This window comes from Apodemus sylvaticus, chromosome 12 (assembly GCF_947179515.1).
Source record: "Apodemus sylvaticus chromosome 12, mApoSyl1.1, whole genome shotgun sequence".
In the NCBI taxonomy this organism is placed as follows: domain Eukaryota; kingdom Metazoa; phylum Chordata; class Mammalia; order Rodentia; family Muridae; genus Apodemus; species Apodemus sylvaticus.
The window spans coordinates 51,552,281-51,577,860 of NC_067483.1; the positions used below are offsets into that span (position 1 = coordinate 51,552,281).

The 25,580-nt window shown below is 34.4% G+C and overlaps 1 protein-coding gene across 1 annotated transcript; it reads right to left on the minus strand.

Annotated features, from left to right (window-relative positions):
* Window positions 1-1,550: 1,550 nt before the first annotated feature.
* Window positions 1,551-24,207, minus strand: Rgs21 (regulator of G protein signaling 21). The gene is made up of 4 exons (XM_052201104.1): window positions 24,197-24,207; window positions 20,015-20,091; window positions 16,499-16,665; window positions 1,551-1,754 (listed from the first exon to the last, which is right to left on the minus strand). Exons 1-4 carry the CDS (start codon window positions 24,205-24,207, stop codon window positions 1,551-1,553), a joined length of 459 nt encoding a protein of 152 aa, XP_052057064.1.
* Between the last annotated feature and the right edge of the window lie 1,373 nt (window positions 24,208-25,580).

The window sequence follows — 25,580 nt, forward strand, 5'->3', positions numbered from 1 at the left end:
GTAAGCAAGGAGACTCTTAACCCACAACGGATAGGTGATGTTACAGTAACTTTTACTTTATGGGACAGTCATTGCTGCATTATTATTCATCATCTGCAGTTGATTGTGCCTCCTTGATCTCGGTTCCTCCTAGTAGGAGAATATAAAATCCATCATTCACAAGACCCTTTTCATACACACATAATGTCAGGTTATTATTGAGCCAAGAAATAGATTTTGAAAAATTTGTTCTCTGGCACTGCCAGGCATATGTACAAGAATGCACACATCCATCACTTTTACTTTTTAACTTTAGAACCACAGTAGTTCAGATACTCATCACATTATCAGTTATTGTTCACAAGGAATAGTTGAATCCAGCAAACGAAAAATTATGTTTAGGTTAAGATGAAATGCTTGACAGTAGGGAGAGGGAACTTATAGAGTCCACCTCCAGTAGGAAGACAAGGCATCAAATGAGGGAGGGGGCTGCCATTCCAGAGTCAAAACAATGACCCATAATTGTTCCTGTCTGAAAGAACTCCAGGGATTGAAAGGAGAGGAGCCTGAGGAAAGAAGGCACAAAGTGTGATCCAGATCAAGGGGAGGTACCAAAGCCTGATACTATTCCTGAGGCTGTGGAGTGCTCACAAAAAGGGACCTAGCATGACTGGAAGACCCAACAAGCCGCTGACAGAGTCAGATGCAGATATTGGGAGTGAACCAATGGACAGAAGCTGCTGACCCCTGTGGCTGAATTAGGGAATGGCAGAAAGAAGCTGAGGAGGAGGGTGACCTTGTAGGAAGACCAGTATTCTCAATTCATCTGGACCTCCAAGATCTATCAAACACTGGACCACCAAATAGGCAATAGACACTAGCTGATATGGGGCCCCCAACACATATAGAGCAGAGAACTACTGGGTCTGTGTTCAATCAGAGACAATGCATCTAACCTTTAAAAGACTGTAGACCCCAGGGAGTTTAGAGGTCAGGCTGGATGGGCATGGGGAGTGTGGACATCCTCGTGGAGACAGGAACTTGGGGAGGAGGTATGGGATGAGGAACAGTTGGAGGGTGGATGGGGAGGGGGGAATAAAATCTGGAATATAAAAAAAGAAAGAAAAAAAAAAGAAAAAAATTTCTTTTTACAGAAGTGAGGTTTTTGAACATGCGAATGGCATTTTAAATGTTGTATATGCTAGGCAGTCCTCAACTTGTGATATGAAGATTTGTATATTTTTTGAAATTATAATATATAAATGTATTTACTAATGGTTGAAAAATTTTATTTATCTCCATCAACTCACTCTGTATTCTTTCAGTAGATTGTTAAGTACCTTATAAAATGACTAAATTTGTAGCATTTGACTTTTATAGTCATATATCTATGTGTGTGTTGAGAATATATACATATATATGTATGTGTATATATGTATTTATATATGTACGTATATGTATGTATATATATGAATTCTGATAAAGTAAAACTTTTTTAAACCCTGAAACGTTTTGTATTGTTTATGTGTTTTATATGGTAGCTTTTCATATACTATTTTATTTACCTTTTTTCACAGGAAAGGCAGCCATTTTTTATGATTTCCAACCTGTTGGCTATTTACCAATTTCTTATAAATTTCTGATTTTAGAAAACGAGGGAATGAATCCTTGGCCATGAGGCTATAGATTAATTTCTGAGCCTCATCAAAGCATTTTGGAGTTGGTTCAGCAATATTCCTTGAGATGAGGTCTCTGGTACTGAAGTCAATGTTAATCTGTAAAAAACAAGGTTGCATGTCATTACATGAGATTCAAACCACACATGACTCCTCAGGATACTATATATTCTTACGGCTGAAAAATTTTCAAAATTATTTGATATAAAATAGCAGTAAGGTCATGCATTTATTTTTTTGACACAATGGGCACATTCTTGGTTTTAAAATTTATTGTAGCTTGAGACAGGGTGCATTGACAGAAAACAATTAAAGTTGGCTTTTAATATTTTTTAGAGGCAGTACTATTCAGCCATTAGAAACAATGAATTCATGAAATTCTTAGGCAAATGGATGAAGCTAGAGAACATCATACTAAGTGAGGTAACCCAGACTCAAAAGGTGAATCATGGTTTGCACTCACTAATAAGTGGTTATTAAACTAGAAAACTGGAATACCCAAAACATAATCCACACATCAAATGAGGTACAAGAAGAAAGGAGGAGTGGCCCCTGGTTCTGGAAAGACTCAGTGAAGCAGTATTCGGCAAAACCAGAACGGGGAAGTGGGAAGGGGTGGGTGGGAGGACAGGGGAAGAGAAGGGGGCTTACGGGACTTTCGGGGAGTGGGGGGCTAGAAAAGGGGAAATCATTTTAAATGTAAATAAATTATATCGAATAAAAAAATTAAAAAAAATATTTTTTTAGAGGCCAATCATTTTATTTTATTATTTTATTTTTTCTTCCTTTTATTTTTTTTACAATCCAGTAAAAACCCTCTCCCAGGTTCTCCCTCCCACACTTCCATACCCATTCTTCCTCCCCTTTGTCTTCAAGAGGAGGTCCTCACCCTCCACTACCCCACCTAATATTTTAAAAAGGCAAAATTAAAATGTAAACCAAACACATAATAATTTGAGATGCCTTTTTCCCATAGTAGTTTATTTTTCTAAAACTTTGATCTGAATTCCAAGCATGAATTTGTGTAGGAATAGCCATAATAGCCTAGACTGTGTTTCACCATTCTCCATCTACTCAGTGAACCTTGTGGGTTCCCCAAGCATTGCTCTTCATTCTGTTTCTTTCTACTTGACAAAAATGAAATAAGTTATCCCTTTTCTTTACTGCCATAATGCCTTCTGCATGTGAAAATGTATATATGTTGAATTACACATAAACACACAGACATCAACAACTACTACAACAGCTAAAACAACAACAACAACAACAACACACCAAGGGCCTAATAGAGATCTATTACATTGTGATACCCCATTCACCTGAAAAAACTGCTGAAATGTAAACCAACTTTTGCAATACTTGTTCATCTCCATCCATATTTCAGAATATTTCAACAGCTAAAATTTTATTCAAGGCAAATGAATTAAACCAAAAATATTCATGACGTCTAAAATATATTTGAATCTTAATATCATAATCTCCCTAAAGGCAGGTGCGGTATCTCATTTATCATCATTTCTAGTACTTAGCTGAATACCTAACACAAAATAAGAAATCAATAGAAATTTATGGAATAGAATGAGTACATCTCAGGAGAAAATGTGAGAGTTGATAAAGTGCTGCAATTCAGGATTTTAGTAAAAGTAAAACTCGTAAATATCACTTATACAGCACTGAAGTGAAACTAAATGATAGGTAGATTGAGCGGTAATTAAGTCCAATTCAGCTCCTAACTTGCTATGTGTCTAACAAAATCCAATTTGTAGTTTCAATTTCCAAGGCAGAAAAGTGAACAATAAGGGCTGTTACTTTAAAGTGTTTTGTTCACTAATGAATGCTAATGAATAATATTATAAAATATTTTAGGGAGAACAATATTAAAATGTAACTAAATTGAAGAAGTCATTAAAAGGGCATGATTAGATATCATATAGTTTTCTTTGATTAGGATTTCAGATACTCACTGGCCCCAGATCATCTATAATTTTATTCTTTTGATCAGTTCATTTGGTTCTTCCTCAAAGATCCAGGTAAAATGCTGAAACTTCTATAAGCATCCCCCAAACCTAAAGTCAATTGCCCCATCTTCATATAAGAGATCACATGGCCATTTTTAAATCTGATGCCTCGGTGACCTTGGACCTTAATACTACTGAGGTTCTGTTTCCTAATTTTAGTCTATTTATAGTCTGAATTAGATGATGTAACTGAAGTGAAATGTAGAAGAATTTTAATCCAGCAACTGCTGGTCTGGCAAGGGATTACACCCCAAAATACGATCCAGCCAGAATACAGACATGCACTGGACTACTCTATGATCTGACATAAATAACAACATGTTCTTAGTATACACCTTTAATCCTTATCAATGAACATAAGGTTAGTTTGTAGAAGAAAGCAGCCAGGCTTGAAAGTGACCATTAATTGAGGGCAAAGTGTTGAATCAGAGAAAGATTTGACAGAATGAGTCACAGATAGGATATACCCGGCTTATGTGAGAAGAGTAGAAGAGGAGAGGCTACTTAAGAGTAAGAAGAAAGAACAATGATGTGGTGTGTTGTGGGTGTTATATGTTTATGGCAGTTCTATGGATCCAGGTTACACAAAGGACAAGGTAAACACATGTGAATTAAGAAGAGCCAGAGTATGAGAAGCATCCAGATGATTAGAACATATTACCAAAGGTAGTATGAGGCCAGGATGAGCAATTTAGCCAGAAACCAAAAGAATCCAACTTGAATCAGTCAGGATTTAGAGTGGAGGTTGAGTCAAAATAGTTTAGTTGAACAAACCAGTCAGAGTTCAGAAAAAGCTAGAAAAGGTGAATTTATTCAGCAATAAATCTGGGAGGCTAAAATATTTTGGACATAGGTTAGCAGATGTTGGTTAGAAGCTGAAGCCTTCAGGACTGGGATTGCAGAGGATTAGATTTTACAGAGGCTCTAAGCCTCCAGGCCTTGGCCTAGGAATAGTTATAAATGTTTTAGGATCAGTCGAAGCTATATATTCCTAAAGCTTGGGTATGAGTCTCATCTCATCACTTCATTAGAAGAAAGAAAAGTGACACATTTACAGGGAGATACACTAATTAATTGGTTTTAATAGAGGATTGGAGGTGTCTAATATGTGCCATATGCTGTGTCTATTTTGGGGAAAGACATCTGATGAAATTAAATTAATCATAATTAAAACTGAACAATAAAAAGCCAGATATCTAAGAATTTGGAGAAAGGTTTCTGACAGATAAAACAGCAAAGATTTTAGGTTCTGAAGAGCTACTCTCTTGGATGTCTAGGGTGTGATATGCAAGAGAAGAAACCCAAGCCTGAGAAGTGTGAGTAAGATGTGAAGGGGAGAGCCAGCCAGGTCTATCATGTCTTATGCTCTGCAAAAAGGAATTTAGCCTTCTCTGTAGTAGAATGAAAGAACATTGACTACTATCAGGAACTTGTCTTGTTTTGTGAACACTCATGCTAACCCATTAAAAAAATAAATATAAAAATATGTGAATATAAACTTCCATTTGTTTCTTTACTTAGATATGAAGAAATGCTTCAGCAGCACCACTAGTGATTTGCAGTCTCCTAACGATGTGTAGAACAACTTATCCTATTATGTTTAGACATTCTCCAGAAGAGGTTTGACTGACAATAGCATTCACTGATGCCTATAGTGTAGTCATGTGTACTGTTAGCATATCACTATTATCAGTTCCACTCTCATCATCAATATCATCACGATCATAGTCATGCTTGATCTAGGCATTCATGATCCTTGCTATGTAGTCCTGAGTTACTCATTCCTTTTGTTCTGTGTCAACTCTGCAGCCAATAGCACTATTGGTGAGATGTAGCTCCTCTGCTTCCATGGACACTTTGTATTCCCACAAAAATATAGAATTCACAGCATATTCTTTATATTTTGCTGCTTCTGAAGTTTTTTTTTATATTATCCTGCTTAACCAAATCACTTTTCTTTCATAAGTCTTTCACAAGACTTTGTGTGTTTAAGGTTAAATTCAAGTCACATTTTCTTTGTGGCATTATGAATTGATTAAAAAATGATGACTTCACAAAAAATTTTGTGTCTCAGAAATCTGTCAGATAGTTACACTTTTTGCATTCCTCACAAGGCTAAGGAACCAATTAACTACATGTTATAAAAATTCAAGTGAAGAAATGGCTGCATATTTATTCAAAATCATTCAAAAATTTTAAAAGAATTCCATGTAAATGCATTGATGATAGCTAATATTTATATCAAAAACATTTGTGACTTGCTTGTTTCCTTTCCAAGGAACTGCCATCCTTAGCTATTGATATCTCAGTGATGAGAAGATCATTCTTTCCGGAGGATAATCAGTAGTTTTATGAAGACATGTCTTGGCAATTCCGCTTAATGTCTGTGACAAAACGTCACACCCACATGTTTATATAAATGACATTATTTTTCTTTAACTTGTTCAAACTTGATATAGAAGAGTTATCCCTTATTTCTCTTTTCTGATCGTTATCTAGTATGTAGTGTGTGTCTTTGTGTGTGTGTGTGTGTGTGTGTGTGCCTGTGTGTGAGTTATCTGAGTAACTTGTGCCCTTGTTCTTCAAGTTTTACAGTAGTTATTCTTAATTTCAGTCTTGCGCCTACTGTTTCAGATTTTACTACATAAACTTTTCACTTTCCCTATGCTATTTCTTATGAAACCTTTTCCTTTTAACTTTGTGGATTGTATTACCATATCAATTACATAAGTGTTTATTATATGAATATTTTTATCTGGAATTCTATTAATTTTCTGTGGTATGTATATGAAACATCCCATTACATCTGTTTCTGTCACTCTGCTTTCAATATTTTGATTGTCCCTGCTTGTAATAGTAACTTTTATTCATCTGATATAATTGTCATCTCATATGCTTACTGCCTCTGTCTGATAACCTAGGCCTAGTCCTGGAAGCTTCTAGCCTCCATACAGTCTCATCTAGTCCTAGAATATTTTCAAACTCTGAGACTTACTAATGCGTAAGTTCACCCTTTCTTGTTCTTTGTGAGCTCTGCATGGCTGATTCCATGCAATTGTTCTGTCTCAAACCCCTCTCCAAGCTGACTGATTCAATCTGGCCTCTCTCTGGGCCTCTGACTGAATTGTGCTTGGTCTCTAAATTTAGCAATCTGTTCTGATCTTCTAGCTCCTTCTTATTCTATTTCTCATTCTGTCTTCACATGTGTCTGGCTTATTCTTTGTCTCTGCAAAGCTCTCCCTGTAAAACTGACTCCTCTTTCCCTCTGCACTGCCCCTCAACTAGCTTCCCTTTCCTCTCTCTTTTCATGAAAGCTGGGCATATTTTATTCTATTAAATCTCTCTCTGATTTATCAGTTTGTCTGCTACTCAGTTAGACATCACTTTCAAATGTGGGTGCTTCCTTCTACAAACTAACTTTACCTTCACTATTTGGGATAAATATGCATGCTAACTGCTGAACCACACCACAAGTAAAAATGGTTTTGGTTTCTTTCTTACTTTTTCTTTTTTTACTTTTTGTTTTAATTTTCCCCCCAGTAAATAGCACACTCATGGAGTTTACAGTGTGATCTAATATCCTGCAACATGTGGTTATATCCCAAAACATACTACTGTAATTTCTGTTCCAAAATGAGTCTCACATAAATCTTTTTCAAATGGTTTTCCCACCTAAACTACTTTTGCCTTGTGTCTCCATATAGCATTTTTTTCTCTGTATGCTTGATTTTATAATGAGTATTCCCCCGCCAAAGCATTCCTGTGTCACGGAAAAGATGTTTCTGTTGTTTTCTTGTTATTGTGTGTAATTTTTGTGTAGAAGTTTTAAAAATTAAGTTTATGGTTAAGCAAATTTGGGTATAAAAGCTTTAGCTAATGTTAAGTGTTTAGTTTTGATTATCTGAGGAAGGATTTGTTATGACAAAAGCCTTCAACAATTCAGGGGATGTAATTAACCTGCCTTTTATTTACTATCTTTCCAAGGTTTTTCTAATTATTCATTTTCTACATATCTCACAATTATCAGCAGAATGGATATTTATTTCCAGTCATTTATTTTCTCTTTTCTTTCTAGTTTTATTTTCTGAATCAACTGGGTCTTTTCCAATCATAAAAATTTTGAATAATGGATTCAATTCTAAAATAATGTGCAAGTTTAAATAAAGATGGCTTTAAATATGAAAACAATTTCAGGTGGAATATTAATAGTAGTGTGCTAATTATTTATGTTGATCTTTTATGCTGTTACATATACCTTTAAGATGATTATAGTTATTTACCTTATTGTTTAGGAAAATGTATCATATATTTAAAAATATAAACTATTTCCTGAGTTCAATTTATTTTTTTAATGAACTGTTGTATAGAACTGTGTGGTATCTGAGAATACCAAGAAAATCAAGATGTGATTAGGAGGAGAAATTTTGAGAAAGCAATCCAAAAGATAAAACAAAAATGCTTTCTAGAAACAGGTCTCTCCCAACAAAGTGAAATTTGAAACTGAACTTTGAATTATTATTATGGTTAGGAAATATAAAGTCTGAGGCATGCCTGTAGGAGGACTCATTGAAAGATGCCTGTTAGGCTGCAAAGGAGTAAATGCAATAGCTAAGTGAGTTAAGTAGGTCACAGGCCCTCTAGCACTATACTGTTGTTTTATGTATCTCGAGAGCAATGAGGAGAATTTTAAGTAGGGTAACAAAGTGAACACGTGTTTAAGTAATCAACTGATTCTGCATGAGCTTACTAGACAGGTCTGAATGAGGAAAATAATTTAGAAACCTTATCAGACAGGTGGGCAATAGATGGTAGTTAGAGAGTGACGCTGCATGGACAGAGCATGTGTATTCCAAACACATGTGCTAGGTAGAGAAAGGAAGACTTATTACCCAATGCTTGTGACCTGAGGGCATGTCTTAAGAATGGCTGGCCTTGAGGAATATTCTAAAGAATGATAGAAAATGCTGATTAGATATGAACTCTTAGAGAAAGAGAAGATGAAGAGCTGGCTTACATCGATCTAGTCAAAACAATGGCAAACCAGAATTACCGTTAAAGAGATTTAAAGGACATCAACAGATGAAAGCTTTGAATGGAAACAACACTTAGCTTTCAATTTTTACACACACACATACACACACACACACACACACCACTCTCACACACAAAACTATTATATATTACATATTAAGAATATAAAATTGTTTATATAAGACTAACTATGTAACAATTTATATTAATATAAATGAACATTTGCTTTTGTTTGTATAGTCTTTGATTTCAGGTGTTTCAAGAAATAGGATTTTATTTGCATATATTTTAAAAGGTTATCTTATATACCAGACTACTGACAGTCTAAGAAAGCAGAACATAAGATTGTTATTCTTTGAAATAAGAATTGTGATGTTATCACAACCATTTTGAGGTTTTAAATCCTGCTAGTTTTTGAAAAGGTCTTTGCAAGGTTGACAAGGAGAACTAACAATTTATTGCTTTGAGAATATGCCTCTATAGATGTTGTAGGTGTTTAAAATATTTTTATTTTAAGATCCAGAATATTTTAATACTTATGATTTTGGTTAGCTGAAAATTATGAAATCCAATTTCCTTTTTTGTACACCCACAGTTTTAAATTCTTTCACCTTTCAACAAAGCATTCTCACAGGAAGAATGTATTTTAAAGACTACCTGTTGGGTCTCTCTTTTAACCCTAAATGCTATTTTATATATTTTTATATAATTTGAATGGAAAGTTTTCAGTTTGGCTCTCAAATTCAAATTAAATGACCTTTGCTCATTTAGAATGCATAGTGTAGCAGATTCTAATTGAGCAAAATATGTAAACATGCATAAGTAAAACATTTTACCAAAACTGAGCATTTAGCATCTGAGACCTTATTAATAACAATGCTAAAAATTGCTATTTAAATCAAAGTCATCTGTTACTTAATTCCATTTAATCACCACTAACACCTCTTGTATTACTTCATTTTTGGCATCATTAAAGGCAAATGAAAATACTGAACTATATTCTCAAGGGTTGTGATTAAATAAAACGTAGTCTTTTGCAGCATCTACAAGGAATATGTGACTACACAAGAATGTATCTACTTGTTATCAGTGGCTTTGATGACAGAAATAGATGACACAAGTTGGGAAGCATCGTTAACACATTAAATTGGGCAAGGGAAAGAAAGGGAATAGAATTAAAAAGCACCTTCATTAATTAGACAAGTAGTCAAAGCAAAGATGGAATTGAATAAGAACCAGATGCCTCTTCAGCGTCTGTGGGAAAAGGAGCTGACATATAAAATCATGATGTGCACAGATTTCTAAATATACATTCTTGGGATGTTATCTTATTGTTAGTGGAGCTGGGAAAGCGTCAGCTAGATGGCTTTCTCTTACCAGCATAAACCTGGTTTCCCTTGTTTAGAAAACACAAGACTACAGGGCAGCTTATAGAACACATGAGGTTTGTATTTTTAATTTAAAAAAATGTGTTGTTCTTTTAAACAAATGTACAATTTAAATAAACAGAAAGTGTCGTCCTGAGTGGGGTAACCCAGGCACAAAAGAATGCACATGGTATGCACTCACTAATAAGCAGATGCTAGTCCAAAAGCTCAAAATAAACAATTTTCAATTCACCCAGCACAGGAAGCTCAAGAAGAAGAAGGTCTTAAGTGAGGGTGCTATGGTTCCTCTGAGAAAGGGAACATAATACTCACAGGAGCAATAAGGGAGGCAATGTGTGGAGCAAAGACTGAAGTAAAGGCCACCCAGAGACTGCCCTACCTGGGGAGTCATCCTATAAACCCTGACACTATGACAAGAAGCGTGTACCAAAAGACAAGCGCATGCCTTGGCTGTCTCTAGCGGGGCCTTGCTAGAACCTTACAAATACAGAGGCAGAAACTAGCAATCAACTATTGGACTGAGCTTGGGGTCCCCAACAGAGGATCTGGAGGGTGGTCCCGAGGAGCTGAAGGGGTTTATAGCCCCAATGGGAAGAACAATGACTTCGGACACCCGGACACTCCAAGACTCCCAGGGACTGAACCATCAACCAAGGGGTATACATGGTTCCAGCCAAAAATGTGGCAGAGGAATGCCTTGTTGGGCATCAGTGGGAGGAGTGGTCTTTGGTCAAGTAAAGGCTCAATAGAGGTCCCAACAAAGGGAAATAGATGGGGGTTGGGCGTTGGGGGGGAGGTGGGAGTGTGTTGGGTAGAGGGGCATATACATGGAGGCAGGGGGTGGGAGGAGGGGTAGGGAATCTTTGGGGAGGGGGCTTTTGGGAGGGGGAAATTGAGAAAGGTTTTACCATTGGCAATGTAAATGAAGAAGATACTCAATAAAAAAAATAACTGGTAAATAAAAAGTAACTCTCAAGGTGACTTCAACACATTGGAGAATCAACAATAAAATGATATCTATTAATGAACTTATGGTGGACAATAGAAAGTATTATTCCAGAAACACAAAGAAATATCTGCATATCCATTTTAAAACCTCAGCTATCACAATTCACATACCTATTTCTTTACTCAGTTCAGTTTCAAACTAACTTTATTTGAAGAAAAGTATAATTTAACACCCTATGTTGGAGTCATCATTTCTGTCCAGATACAATGCAGTTTCATCTTATATTTAATATTGTATGTTAAAACATATTTTTTCTAATTAAAAAGTGGAGAAAACAATTAAACACCCCATTCTTTTTATGTATCCTTATTCCCAAAGGTAAATGTGGCTTGTACCCTTCAATAAACAAACACTTTTTATAATAGATGTACACGTGGTAAAAATATAGAAAATAAATAACTGTGGTGTGCTTATTCCTTACTGGTGCACTATAATGCACTGCCTCTATCTAAGGCTCAGGGAATATTCCATCAGTATATGGAGAAGTTGCATCCAATAACAACACTGGTTGACATGCCAGCATGGATGGGGGAGAATTTCACAAAGAAGCTCCTTTAGATGCAGAAGCCTGGACAATAAGTAGTTGTTGAGAATGACTCAGCTTGCTTTGGGCATGAGACCCTGAAAGTTCATCCAAGCCCCAGTGTTCAGCTTTACATACATATAAATATGAGCAGCACTAAAGGTACACAGTAGGATGTGGTCATATGCATATATGTGAAGATAATGATTAAAGAACAACTTAGGATTTTAAGAGGGAGATGGGGGCCTGAGAGGAGCTGAAAAGAAGAAAGGTGGTAGAAATTATGTAATCATAATAGCCATGTATGAAATTGCTTTGAACATCTTATAAAATAAGATAAAATATAACAATAAAACAAGAAAATGTTGCTTGGTTGGTAATAAAATTAATCTGAGCTTGGAAATATTTGTTTCTATTAGTTTAATTAGTCCAATATCTAGCAATTGAACTCAGGGCCTTGTGCATGTTCACTACGCACTCTGGCAGAAGATTGTACTTCTGGACTTATATAATTTATAAATACAATATTATGCATTGGCTGCTCAGCTTTCTATTCTTACAGCATGGGAATGAACTTCTGGCTACTAGTACTACTGGGTAATAACAGTAGACTTGATACTCCTGTCATTTTTTAAAAGATTTATTTGTTTTACTTTATGTATGTGAGTGTTGTGTCTTTGTATGTGTATGTGAATCACGTCAAGCTCAGTGTCTGTGGAGGTCAGAAGAAATGTTTGATTCCTTGGGTAACAGAAGATGGTTTCAAGCTAACATATAGGTTCTGGGACCCAACCTCAGGTCTGCTGCAAGTACTCCTTACTGCTGTGTCAACTATCCATCTCCCAATAAATTCCCCACTTTTAAAAAAACATGTAGTCTCATCAAATTTACCTATCAGATATATCTAGAATATCTTTCCCATGATTTCTTTATCTCCAACAATGGAAATAAGATCTCAAATCTACTTCTTCCTTTGGCTGACATTAGCAGTTTTATAATACTTGCAATTTCTGAAAATATCACAATGCTTTATAACATAGAGGTAAACTATAGTATGTCTTCAATCTGAAATATTCTAGCTTCATTTTCTCTTTTCAGAAAACATGAATTATATTTCAATACCTGTCTCTTTAATCAGAAAGTTACCGTAGAAATCTATATCTTTCGATCTGGTTTTAATTTCTCTTTACTACTATAGCAATAATTAACTTTAAGTGGGTTTTATTATTTTATGCTCCCCTTTCTATTTGTGCAGTTTTGTTACAAGTTAATCTCTTCCTATCTCATTCAATTTATTATCTTAAAAATATGCAAACATTCTGTTTAATAAATAACCTACTAATGTATATATTATCTTTAATATGTAATTGAAAGCCAATAATTATTTGACAAATTAGTTGGTAAATAAAACAAACCATTCAAGTGCCCTGTGGTATTTGCATTAGAAAGAGTTAATGGTACATAGTAGAAAAGAGAGTGGTTATACATGCACACAGATATCTGTGAATTTTCTCATGTTTAAATGCATATTTCAGAGTTGTTTTGAAACAATATAATCATTGCTTGAAAAGGGACCATAAATTTATTTGTATTTTATTTAGTTAATTAGTTGGGTAAAACATTAAAACTTATTAAAGTTTTATATATGGAAACAACAATTGCATTGGGTAGATAAATTATTACTGAGAGTGTTTAGTTTAGAAGAAAAGGTTAGGGCATAAGCAACTGTCAAAATTGTTAATTATAACTTTGATTTCAGCTTCATTGTTTTCTATTTTCAATTTTTATTTTATTCATGTGTATTGACTTCTTGCCTGTATATGTGACTGTGTACCACATGTTTGCTTGGAATTCTTGGATGCCAGAGGAGGACATCAGATTGTGTTCTGTTTTGTGGGTGCTGGGAATTAAACCCTGATCCTCTGCAAGAGCACTGAGTTCTCTTTACCACTGAGCCATCTCTCAGCCTCTCAGCTGCAGGGTTTTTTTTTTTTTTGGTGCTTTTTATTTATTTCATTCACCTTATATTTCTTTCATGTTAAATATTTCTCTTGGCATTTAACAGATACATGGTCTCTTTCTTTCTTTTTTAATTTTCTATATTCTTTGTTTACATTCCAACTGCTTTCCCCTTTCCCTGTTCCCCCCTCCCCATCGGTCTCATAAGCCCTCTACCCTCCTCCCATTTCCCAATCACCCCCTCACATTTCTCTGTCCTGGTACTCCCCTACAATCAGCCGCAGTTTTAAAATTGTATTTTATTATATTTTTTCATGATGTTTACTGTTATGTTAAAGTAGCCACTGCTAATTATATTTGTAGGGAAGAAAAAACATTGGCTTTGAAATGAGGATCCCAAGAAAATACACTTTTCAGGGTTTCTTTCAAACTTTTAGGAAATGGTACATTAATCAACTTGACAAACCATAATACTACATATTCAATTTTCCAGAATTATTTATTGATTTTTAGGTGGTGACTTGGAAATGAATGTTGAAGCATCTCCCCATGAGTTAAAGTTGTTTTCTACCCCCTGTAAATTCCAAGCCACACTTCAATAGTTCTTGTGTCTGCGTTATACCAAACCCTAGTAGCAACTGCAGTAATTAATGTCCACCTAAAAGTTGAACTTTCTATAGCTTTGTGTCCTATTTTAAATCAATGTTTTTGCATTCTATTCAACTTACTCAATACCTATAAGGACCAACACTTTACTCTCAGTTCAATTTGTATCAGAAAATATAATATTTATTAGTGACACATATGATTTTCTTACCTTTGTAGGAAGGATCACTGGTGCTATGAGCTAATTTTTGCCGTTACAGCTTTCAATTTGTCCACTACTTATTCATTAAAAATTTGACTTTGGTGGTTTCATGAGCAGGGGGAGAGGGGATGGGTTAGGGGATTTGGGGGGCAGGAAAGGGGACAATATTTGAAAGGTAAATAAAGAATATATCTAATGAAAAATTGACTTTGTGTTACATATTTCAAGGGGATATTTATCAATTTTAACATATAAACTGTTTAAATATCAGTTACAATTAGTACTATATTTTGTGATATCCAATCATTGTTCTGAAAATTAAACCAAACACTAATAAAACTTTCCATATCAGAAATGTCATTAAAGGGCTCAGTGAAAAACATTCTTATCCAAGTATGATGGTCTGAGTCTGGGTTTCCAGCCCACAAGTAGGGTTGGGTCATGATGGTAACCCTAAAGCTGAAGAGGGGATAGATGAATTGTGAAGGCTTGTTGGGTAGACAGTATAGCCAAATAGTAAACTCAAGTTGCAATGAGAGATCTTGTCTTAACAATTAAGATGACAATCAATTGGTATGATCTTTCCTGGGGAAGACCATCTCTCCTTTCTATCTTTTTGATTACTTCTAGTTCTTCATGTCGTGGGAAGGTATGTGGACTTTTTCCTGTCCATTTTGGCAGGTATGAAAAATAGAAGACAAGAATTTGAAGAAGAGCTTGGAGGGGTATATGGAAGTTTTTGGAATGAGTAAAGGGAAAGGTTTGTAAATGTAATTATTTCATAATCTCAAAAATAAAAGAAAATTTAGAAGTTAAGGTAGATGGTTAGATAGTCACATATCTAAAAGTTCATACCTGGCACACACACACACACACACACACACACACACACAAACATGTACACACACACACAGACACACACGTACACACATACAGCTGAGTGAATCTATACATATATATGCATATATACAAAGGAGCACGCAATGTATACATAATAAAAATTAAAAATAAACATTATTTCAAAAGATATTATCAGAATCATTCTAGAATCCCTGTAGAGGAATTTTAAGCCAGCAGCATGGCTGCTCTGGCTGGAATAAAGAGAGCCCTTATTATTCTCTCTTAATCCCAGACAATGTAGGTAAGCTTAGTGTGTCGAAGGAAGCAGCCATATTTGAAAGTAATGTCTAATTAAGGTTTAGATAAAGTGATGAATCAGATATTTGACAAAAACGAGTCAGAGGCAGGAAGTATCCAACTCTCTCGAGGACAGACAAGAAAGAAAGTACTACGTAAGATCAGTGAAGGAATTGAAAATTGAATCAGTTCTTTTCAGTCAGTTGAGTTCAATCAGTGCAGCTTGGAGCCATTCAATTCAGTCATCTGGTAATTAGTTCACTGAGTGCAATGTAGTGAAGTTGAATTCGTTTGTGAGTTCATGCAGTTCAGTTTGGGTTCAGCAGAGGCAGTTGAAACCAGAGACTAAGAAGTTAGCCCGGAGATTAGAGCAAGTTGCTAGAGTTAGTATAAGGCCAAGCAGAACAATTCAATGAGAAGCTTAAAATAGCCAGATTGAATCTGTCAGTTCATAGAAAAGTTTGAGTCATAACAGCTTTATTGAAACAGCTAGCCAGAGTTCAAAATGGTTTGAAAGTGTGAATTTATTCAATAGTAATCCTCTGAGATGATTATGATATCAGGTGAATAAGTTACTTTTACATTCCCCCTTGAGATGTGTTGTATTTTGCTATTTTTTAGGTTGTATACAAGAGACTTACTCACTTTGTAAAGATATCTGGCTCATTTTCAAACAAAAGATTCATGGGCCCTTTTGGAATATAGAACATTATTATATTCTATAATGCAGACTTCAAAGAAATTAAAAATAAAAACTGGTGATATTCCAGTGGTGAGATTGCTTTCTTTCACATCTATTATTTTCTTAAAAATATACTGGCATTGAATATATTTGTATATTGGAGTCTGCTGACATTTTTTTAATATATAAAAAAGAAATGATTAGGTTACTCTTGAGATGGAGTTAACTATTTCTCACTAAACAGCCTATGAGTGATGCAACCTCATTATTCTGAGATAGTTCACTCACCTCTTTTGGTGCATCAGCTACAATGAATTCAGAGTAAATCATCTTAGCTTTGGTAGCAATCTTTTCTCTACATTCTGTTTTCTTGAAGTCTTCACAGGCAAGCCAGAACTCAACATTTTCTTCACTAAATTCTGATTTTAGAAATGTTCGGAAAGCATCCAATCCAGCTACAACATATTTAAGAAAGCATTGCATCATCTATAAGATAGTAACATTCCCTGAATAAGCCCATTGCATCAAATGAGAATTTATTGATATAATGTCTATTGGTAAATATTTATCATCTAGACAATGTAATATTTATATACTATCATTTTCATATTAGAAAAAGGAAGGTTTTGAGAGTAATCATGAGTCCAAAATATTTTCATTTATATTTTAAAAATTAACTTAATTAACAAAATGCATATTTTCTATTTCTAGATTTGACTTATTTTTCAGAGAATGTCTTGATGACTAGTGCCTTGGACTATTGAACTGCTTAGCTCAAGTTATGTTATATTAATTAGGATAAAAATATATTTCTTTGATATAAGCTTTTGAGACAAAATTTGAAACTGAGGGAATAAGATGTGTTAGTTTGGGCTCAAAGGAAAAGACACAATGTTTGCATTGACTATGTTGGACAAATATAATCCTTAAATCAAGAAAATAACTGACAAAATTTTGGGATTGAGTCTTTATTCTCCTCTTCTTTGGATAATTTTAATTCTGAAAGGCAACAAAGGAGCGTTTTTTTCCAATGTTGCTTTAAGCAGTGTACTCAATGTGAAATGCCAAATGATCATGTTTTCTAGTGAACATTTCTCTGTTGATGGAGTAGAGGGTACATGGGAGCCCACTTATCTACAGGTTCAGTTCCTTTAACTTGACCAGGATATAGATTTATTAAAAAAAAATCTCAGTCTTATAGCATCACATGTTTCAACCCCTGCCCCTACATCATCACACATGCATTCAAATATGCAGTACAATTTCTGGCTTTCATAAATATTTGAGTTTAAAATTGGTGCTTAGGCTTCTATTATTTTTTTGTAGTCATCATTAAAATGTGCCTTGTAGAATTCTTTTGTGAAATGATTACAAATAATCCAAAAAGATGATTCTTGCCTAGTGTTTTCAGCTATGTATGGTGAGAGTGTGACAATAGCTACATGCCACGCTAGAAAGATTAAGAGCTTTTATTTTGACTATGCTCTTCAGGTATCTTAAAGTCGTGGTATTCAGCTTTTCTGTTTGTATTTGGAAGATATGCTTGTAAGCTGAGGCTTTATGTTTGATTAGGAACATGTTCTTGAGGATTTTGTCACTGAGGAATTTACCTTCTGAAAACACCAGTGATTGTGCTCTGAGCACTTGTTTTCCCAGTGCAGGCCAAGAGAGTTACCCCCTCTTGTCTAATCATCTGGAAGAAATAAACTTATGAAAATTCATGGGGTTGAGAGTCTGACCAGAAATAGAAAAAAATATGAAAGGAATGGGAGCTCTCAAATTTTTATAGGTTGCTGCAGGTGGGAAACAAAAGTAAATTTAATAATAAAAATATAAAATAAAGCATAGCTTTCTAGGACAAAATCTCAAGTGTCGAAAACACTGTATAAAAGTAGCATATTTTTCATAGAGAAATGTGGTTGTCATTATCAATTATTATTAATCATAGAAAAATTAAATTAGCTGTGTAAACTAAGCTTATCTGTCACAAATTTAGATTTTTAAATTTGTAGTAAAAGGTAAAACTTTCTCTGAAAGTAACCCAAACATTGCTGGTGTTTTGAAGGCCAAATACATAAGATAAAGTATTCATTAATAAAGAAGTAATACTTCCATTCTTGCATGATAATATTGTGGGTATCATTAGGGCATATCATGCTCTTCACCTCAAGAATTTTTATGAATCTATCCTAGAGATATGGACATTAGAAATCAAGGAATGACCTCATCTTCTGCTTCTCTTCAGTTTCTAGAAAGGCCTACAATGAAAAAATGCTTCCTTCTATACCTTAGTTTGTACCCAAGGAGCAAAACCAACAATTAACTTTCAGGTCATGAAGCTCTGTCTCTCTAATCAGTATTTCACTGACATATCTGTTTTAGACACATTTTAATTTGAAAACATTTCAAATAAGTCTGGACTAACATATTACATGCAATAAAATCCATTCTTGAGGGCATCGTGCAAGATAGAATGACTTTATTTGTTTCGCAGTCACAGAGTACATTAAGTGGAGTAGAAATTGAAAGCTACCAGGAAAGCCAAGTCAACATAGAGGCAAAGTTAGTAAAAATGTTTATGTAGTTTTCTAATGTATTAACTGTTTAGAGGGTTACAAATAAATTATACTGTTATTATTTATCTTGATTTACAAAAGCCATATTAACTAGCTACTTAGATGAATTTTTAACTTTGGCCTTTTGTTATATGAGCACAGTTTTCTCCATCTCAGATCCCTCCTCACTTCTGTTCTGCATGTTTGTTGTACAGAAATCCCTTCCTCTGCCTTGGAGGAACCATGTGCATGACCACCAGGAGAGGGACTCTAAGACTCACTTACCAAACGTGACTTAATCTCTTGGTTACACATTGAAGAACATAAGAAAGTTCCCATTCTAACTTAGCAAAAGGTGTTTAATATCCAAAGCATTTTCAATGAATGTCTTTAGTTGTACGTGAGGTAGTAGGTAGATTGATTTAGGATTTAGCCTATAAAAATAAAGTGTTCAGAGGAGTATTGTAATGTATTTAATTCAGTATAACTTTAAGTATGAACAGAGAGCAATGCAGAATGTGCCCAGTTTTATTATTTTATGCTTTTCTGATATTTTATTAATTTAAAACAGAAATATTACTTGGTTAATACAATGGATACTATAAATATGTTCTGCTTAATCTCTACAGTCCCACCTTTTCCTCTCAGGATAAATGTGCTGAGAAGCAGATTGTTTATAAGACAAACAGGAATTGTAGAAGAGCTTCTGACTATTTTGTGTACAAAAATGCATGCCAATTTTAAAGTATTTTATGTATAATTGGTCACAATTGCAACATTGAACTATGCTTTTAGATATAAACACATATTCATTAGTAAAACATAAATTGTTTGTATTTAGTCAAAATGAATGCCATTTATTTTAAATATGCTAATAACTTTCTAGTTTACCTCATGAAACTGAAAAACAAGTGGTTAATTTAAATTTCCTATTGTTGATAATTTGCATTTCTTTCAGCTTTTTTTTTTTTATCAATGGTAGGCAAATGATCAAATTCATCTAATTACAGGCTAAAATAATGGAAAACTTCCTACTTGATTATCATTTATAATTAATTTCCCCTGTATTCATGCTTCAACTACTGACAAATGTCTATTTAGGCTAAACTAAATCTATTTTGACTCTAAGATGTTAAGTTTTTATGCTTCAAATGCTGATCAATATCATACCTCATGAAATATTTGTAATTTTTAAGGTTTAATGAATTGTGTTTATAATCTTTAAAATGCACCATTGCTTGAATCTTACCTTGGTTAGCTAAGAGCGAGTCCATATTTTCAGACCATGCCAGTGTTTCCGTAGTTGGAGACCTGTAGAAACAGCATCTACCCTTGACAATAGCATTGTGATCTTTTTCTTTGATGAATTATAGTATTACTTGAGCTGAAAGTACTTTTAGAATTACATCATTTAAACGAGCCATTGCTGAAACAGGGACATGTCAATAAAAATCACACAGTGTTTTTCCAATGTGGACAATAACAGGAGTATAATGTGGAAGATAATTTGGTATCAGAAAATTATTTATCAATCAGGACAACAGTGTTAATATTTGCAAATAATGAAGTTATACTAATGGCACCAGAGAAACATTGGTTCTGTGAAGCAATTATAACCTTTTCTGAATATATTATTAATTATGTGTCTGTGGATAGAGACTTCTGATAGCAATCAAAATGAATGAATGATTTTTAAGTTTTCATACCATACAAATTTACTAGTTTAATAATCATGAATATTTAGAAAGTGTAGAAAGGCTTTAGGGATTTCTAATGTGATGATGTTTGATTTTGGTATTTTGTTGTAGTTAGCCTATTCTGAATCAGGTATTATTTCTCCTTAGGTTGGTAGACTAGTTCTGGACTATACTAGTACTAAACATAGTAGACTAGTACTTAAACATAGGAATCTGTCAAAAGTGTGCTTTTTCAAAGCAGTAAAAAATTGTGGACTGAAGTTTCCTGAAGAAGGTATACACTGGGGAATACTACATAAAATAATAAATCAGCCTTAAGATATAAACTTTGTGAGACACAAATATACCATGTATTATTCCTCATAGCAGATAAAGATCCCGATGAAACAAGGCCCTATCCACAGGAAGCCACTCCTAGCCAAGGAGTCTGATTATGTAATTATGATGTACAGACAGAAAGGAGCTGGCTAACTAAATCATATATTTAACCAATTGACAATAGAGATGGTCTCACTTCCATCTATCCTTACAAATGTTGTGTTGCTTATCAGACTGTTGCATTGCATGCTGGTAATCCTATGTATGGGTTTGTAAAGTGATTATTATGCTTTTATGTCTTATTGTTTATAATTACTGTAGTTTTTGTATACTTTTGACTGTATTTCCTCACTGTTTTAATATTAGTTTCTACTTTTGTATAATACAAGGTTTGAGGCAAGCTACTTGGAATTCATTTTCTCTCTCTTCTTTTACTGACATTTTCTAGCTCACTTTTCCTTTCTAAGTGATGGGCTTTGGATCTCCATTTTTTCCTTTCACTGACTAACATTTGAAAGCACTGGTTGTCTAGGAGACTTGCAATGGCAGTCTCGCAATAAAATGGACATATAAAAAGATTTGCATTGTTTAGTTTTCAGTGTTCATAAATCAAGTGTTAGTCATAAACCTAGATTTAATTTCACACTAAAGTGCTTTTGTGCATTTAAACTGTTGCTTCACTATGATTATGCTGTATTACATGGCTCTCACACTGTTTTGTTGGAATTCTAAAATTATCGTAAAGGTCATTTAAATTGCACTTGTATAAAAATAGTCTTTGCAGATGGAAATATAGTGTTGATGTAATATTTAAATTATATGAAACTCGATCTCTGCAGAGTATATGCTAGTGCATAGGGCAGAGAGGTGCTTGGCCATCAGGATATCCTTTGGAGTGAGGAGAAGCTATCAGAAACATATAGAAATAGCAAATCCATTCTAGTATAAATGTCTACATCTCCATTTATATGTAGGTTTTTTAATAAGTAAAAGTAGTTATTTTCTAGCACCCAGAAGAGTGTGGCTAGGGCAAGAAACTAATGCTCAAAATCTAGACAATGGCTGGTGTGAGACAGAGGAATAGGAGATGTGGCTTTCAGGATGCTGGAAGAAGACAATGAAAAAGCTTGCTAGAAAAGCATAGGTGAATTGTTCAGGTGGAACATCCTACCGTGCTATTGGCAGGGACAGAGTACGACAACATGCCTAGAGGACCACAGAACAGCAGAATTTTATTGTCATCCCCCAGGGAAGTGACAGCAAAGATTGCACCAGGGGCCTTTAGGTAAAGCCAGGAAGAGAAGGAGCTTGGAGTGATGTCAGTAAACAATGGCCGTTCCTATTTCCATCATTGTGTGAAGACAAGAAGAAAAGTCTGGGAGCGAGAGCGGAGTTAAGAACAAAATGAAGAATGTAGTTTTAGATTACAGAGCTGTACTTAAAGTGCTCTGTATTCTGTAGATATACACACAGCGTATTAGACATCCTACAATTAGAGTTGCCAGAGTGTTCTACTATAAATTCTGGTCAGGAAATGTTGACTTTGCTCTAAAGGCGTAAGCTGCCTTTCAGCTCTCAGAAGGGATACCCCCGTGGCTTTAGAAGATTCCTGGACTGCTCACTTTGCTGACCTGAATTTCACCTACAAGATTCAGTTTTGAATATTTATTATACCGTTAAAGCTGGAAGAAGTGGAGTGCTTCCTTCTCAGAAATTAGGTAGAGTGTAGCTGTTTTAATGAATAATATTGACTACTATTAATTTTTTTAATTTGGGATTCTTATGAGTCTATATTCTTTGGAAGGACACGTTCTGATGTCAATAAATAAAGTAAATGCTAGTATTTATCAGTATACTAGAATGCACAACTGTACCATGAATGTTTAAAATATACTCTGGGTCACATTAAGCATGTCACATATCTTCCATCAGTTAACAGTGACAATAGCAGTGTATTGAATTCTATTATCTATGACTAAATGCTAGTGACTTGTACAGTATAACACAGATAGTAGTAGGTAGACTTAATATTTAAACACCAGTCTGCTTAGGACCCTAACGTTTTCAAATGTCATACCGAAGGATAAGTCAGCACATATGGGCTCTTTCTAGGACACATGCAGTAGTTTTCCTGCAGTAGAATATCACACAAATCACCCAGATACTTTGTACAATACATACATATAACAATTAATTATTTAACAGAAAGCTTATGCAATTCATATAGCTTTTAAATAATAAAATAAATGTAGAAAATTACTTAGGTTAGCTGCGTATGAGAAATACAAGCATGTGTTTTTATAAAATGCAGCTATAGAAATATTAGCAAAATCCATTAAATAAAAATTAGAGAATAAAAAATCAGCAGCTATTTAAAACTATAGAGGCTCCATTGATTTTTTTTTAACTTATATGTTACCTGAAATAAATGGTGAAAATGCCATTCCTTCATTATTATTTTTCTGCTTTTCATTTTATTTGTGTCATAATTATAATATTAATGTAGGTACATGTGGTTTCTTTCCTTTGTGTGTGTGTGTGTGTGCGTGCATGCGTGTGTGTGTATGTGTGTGTATGCGTGTGTGTGTGAGTGAGAGAGAGAGAGACAGACACAGAGAGAGAGACAGAGAGAGACAGAGAGATAGAGAACTTTTTAAAATTCTGGTGCTTTAATCAGAGTAACTTTCCATTTGTGTATGGTTTGCCAGAAAATTCACTGTGTATTTGGAGCCAAAATCGCACTTAGTATTTCATGGGGTTTTGGCTGATTTCCTGCCTGTTTTCTTCATTAAGCAAGTGCCATCAAGGCCGGCAGTACTAATATTATATGTCCAGAGAAGAGCCAGACCAGATGGGAACTGTGTGAAAGCTACCAGTTATCTTGCTAATTGAGCCAGCTAGAACCAGTTGTATTGCATTAAAAAATGTGGAATCCAACAACTTAGCTGTTCACACTCAATTAGCAGTGTGCTGGAGAATGGAAAACTCAAGCAAGGAGTTCATGTGCCCGAGGAAGCGACAGCTGCTTCCATACCCAGCACTGAATATCCATGTAAAAGTTTCTTAATAAGTACTGTGATAATGAATAACTCTTACGAAGATCATATATGTTGTATCTGTAACTCACTACTTTGAAAAACACGATGAAAAGTGAGGTCAACTTTCTGTTGACTCTAATGTTTTTTTACTTAGCAAACAGAGAATTTAGAACCAAAGCAAGCCATGCATCGTGGATATGCTTTAGAAAGGAAAGCATCAATAGAGAAGGGCAAGAGATAAAATGAAGTTACTGTGAAAGGCAACAATTAACATTTTTCTATCATAAATGAAGGCAGCATGTCATATAGAGTACTGAAGACTCAAGGGTGGTGTGTATGCATCTTCTGAGATAAAAAGAGCTTTAAACAGTAACTCACTTCACTGGCATTGTGCGTCCCACTGTCTGCCTGTCACAGATGATGCAGTTTCTCTTTCTGACTGATCTTCAAGCTGAAGGCACATGACAGCAGGAATATTACAATTAGTATGCAAATACCTGTCCCTGGCTTACAAGTTGGCATTTTTTAAGTCGTGCTAGTCTCAGCTTTTATCATTTTGTTAAGTTCACTCTCATCAAAACAGTTTAACTTCCAAGGAACACATAATTCTTTGAATAAATGTGACATTTCTCTGAGTCGGGCATAAAAACATAACTATTCCATTAGAATAATAATTCTGCAAGTTTACTTGCTAAATTTCCTATGCATTCATTGCTATCAGTACCAAATTCTCAATATACTTAGTATTATAATACTATAACATGTGCTTAATAATCACCTTTAGGCCTGTATTATGTCTAAAGATCATTCATTTTCCTTTGTTCTTTGATTTTGTGAGGCAGGCCCTACCTTTTAGTGCACTCAAACAACCACTTACATTCATAATTTTTTACTGATATACAAAATTTTTCTAGAAAATGCCTTATTTTGTTACCTATAATTTGTTCAGCTCCTCAAGGCTCAGTGACTTGGCTTTCCCTAGTATTTTAAGCTATGAATCTCATATAATTTATGCCCATGTATTTTAATTCAACATTGATGCTTAAAATACTAATGTCAACATATTTATCACAATAAAGCCCAGATGCTATTGTTTTTGTAAATGATGTTTGGTAACCCTATTCTTTGTTAAGCTTTGATTGCTGTATAACAAAGGTAACAGTAAAAACAGGCATCCTTTTAACTTACAGCTGAAGCATACCTATTTGTTGCTCTATAAAAATTCCTAGTATTTGAATGACCATGAAGTACTGCGGCTAATGGAAGTAGAAGTGATGACCTAAACTAAACCATCATGGTATTATTAAGCAGTGGAATCATCAATTAACTCAATTGATTTTGTTAGTTCAAGCACCATTAAGAATGTTCTTAAGATATGCAAAAACTGAGTCATTAAGCATGTTTTGATTTTTTTGTATTGCTGGTGAGGGATAATACAACACTAAGTCTATAAAACACATTTGACGTTATTTTCAATATACATTATATTAGAAATTAAATTTAAATTTTAGATAGAAAATTTGTAAAGTCTGTCAAAATATTTAAGAAATAGGAGGCATAAAAAGCTTAATTTTTGTTGAAACTCTAAGATGAAATTGAAATATGTGCTTTGAGGTCAATAAAATTATTTTGTCAAATCATTCTATAAATCACAATCACTATTTACTTGATTATGACATTCTGTTCCTGTTAAAAAGCTTCTGTTCATTTAGAATACATTTCTGAATGTATTAACTACCTTTTTATAAAAAGTTATGATTAT

Coding starts and splice junctions, on each gene's coding strand:
- Rgs21 (XM_052201104.1), bottom strand. Junction 16,666..20,014: donor CTCGCTCTTAGCTAACCAAG/GTAAGATTCAAG, acceptor AATATGTTGTAG/CTGGATTGGATGCTTTCCGA. Junction 1,755..16,498: donor TAGCTGATGCACCAAAAGAG/GTGAGTGAACTA, acceptor TGTTTTTTACAG/ATTAACATTGACTTCAGTAC.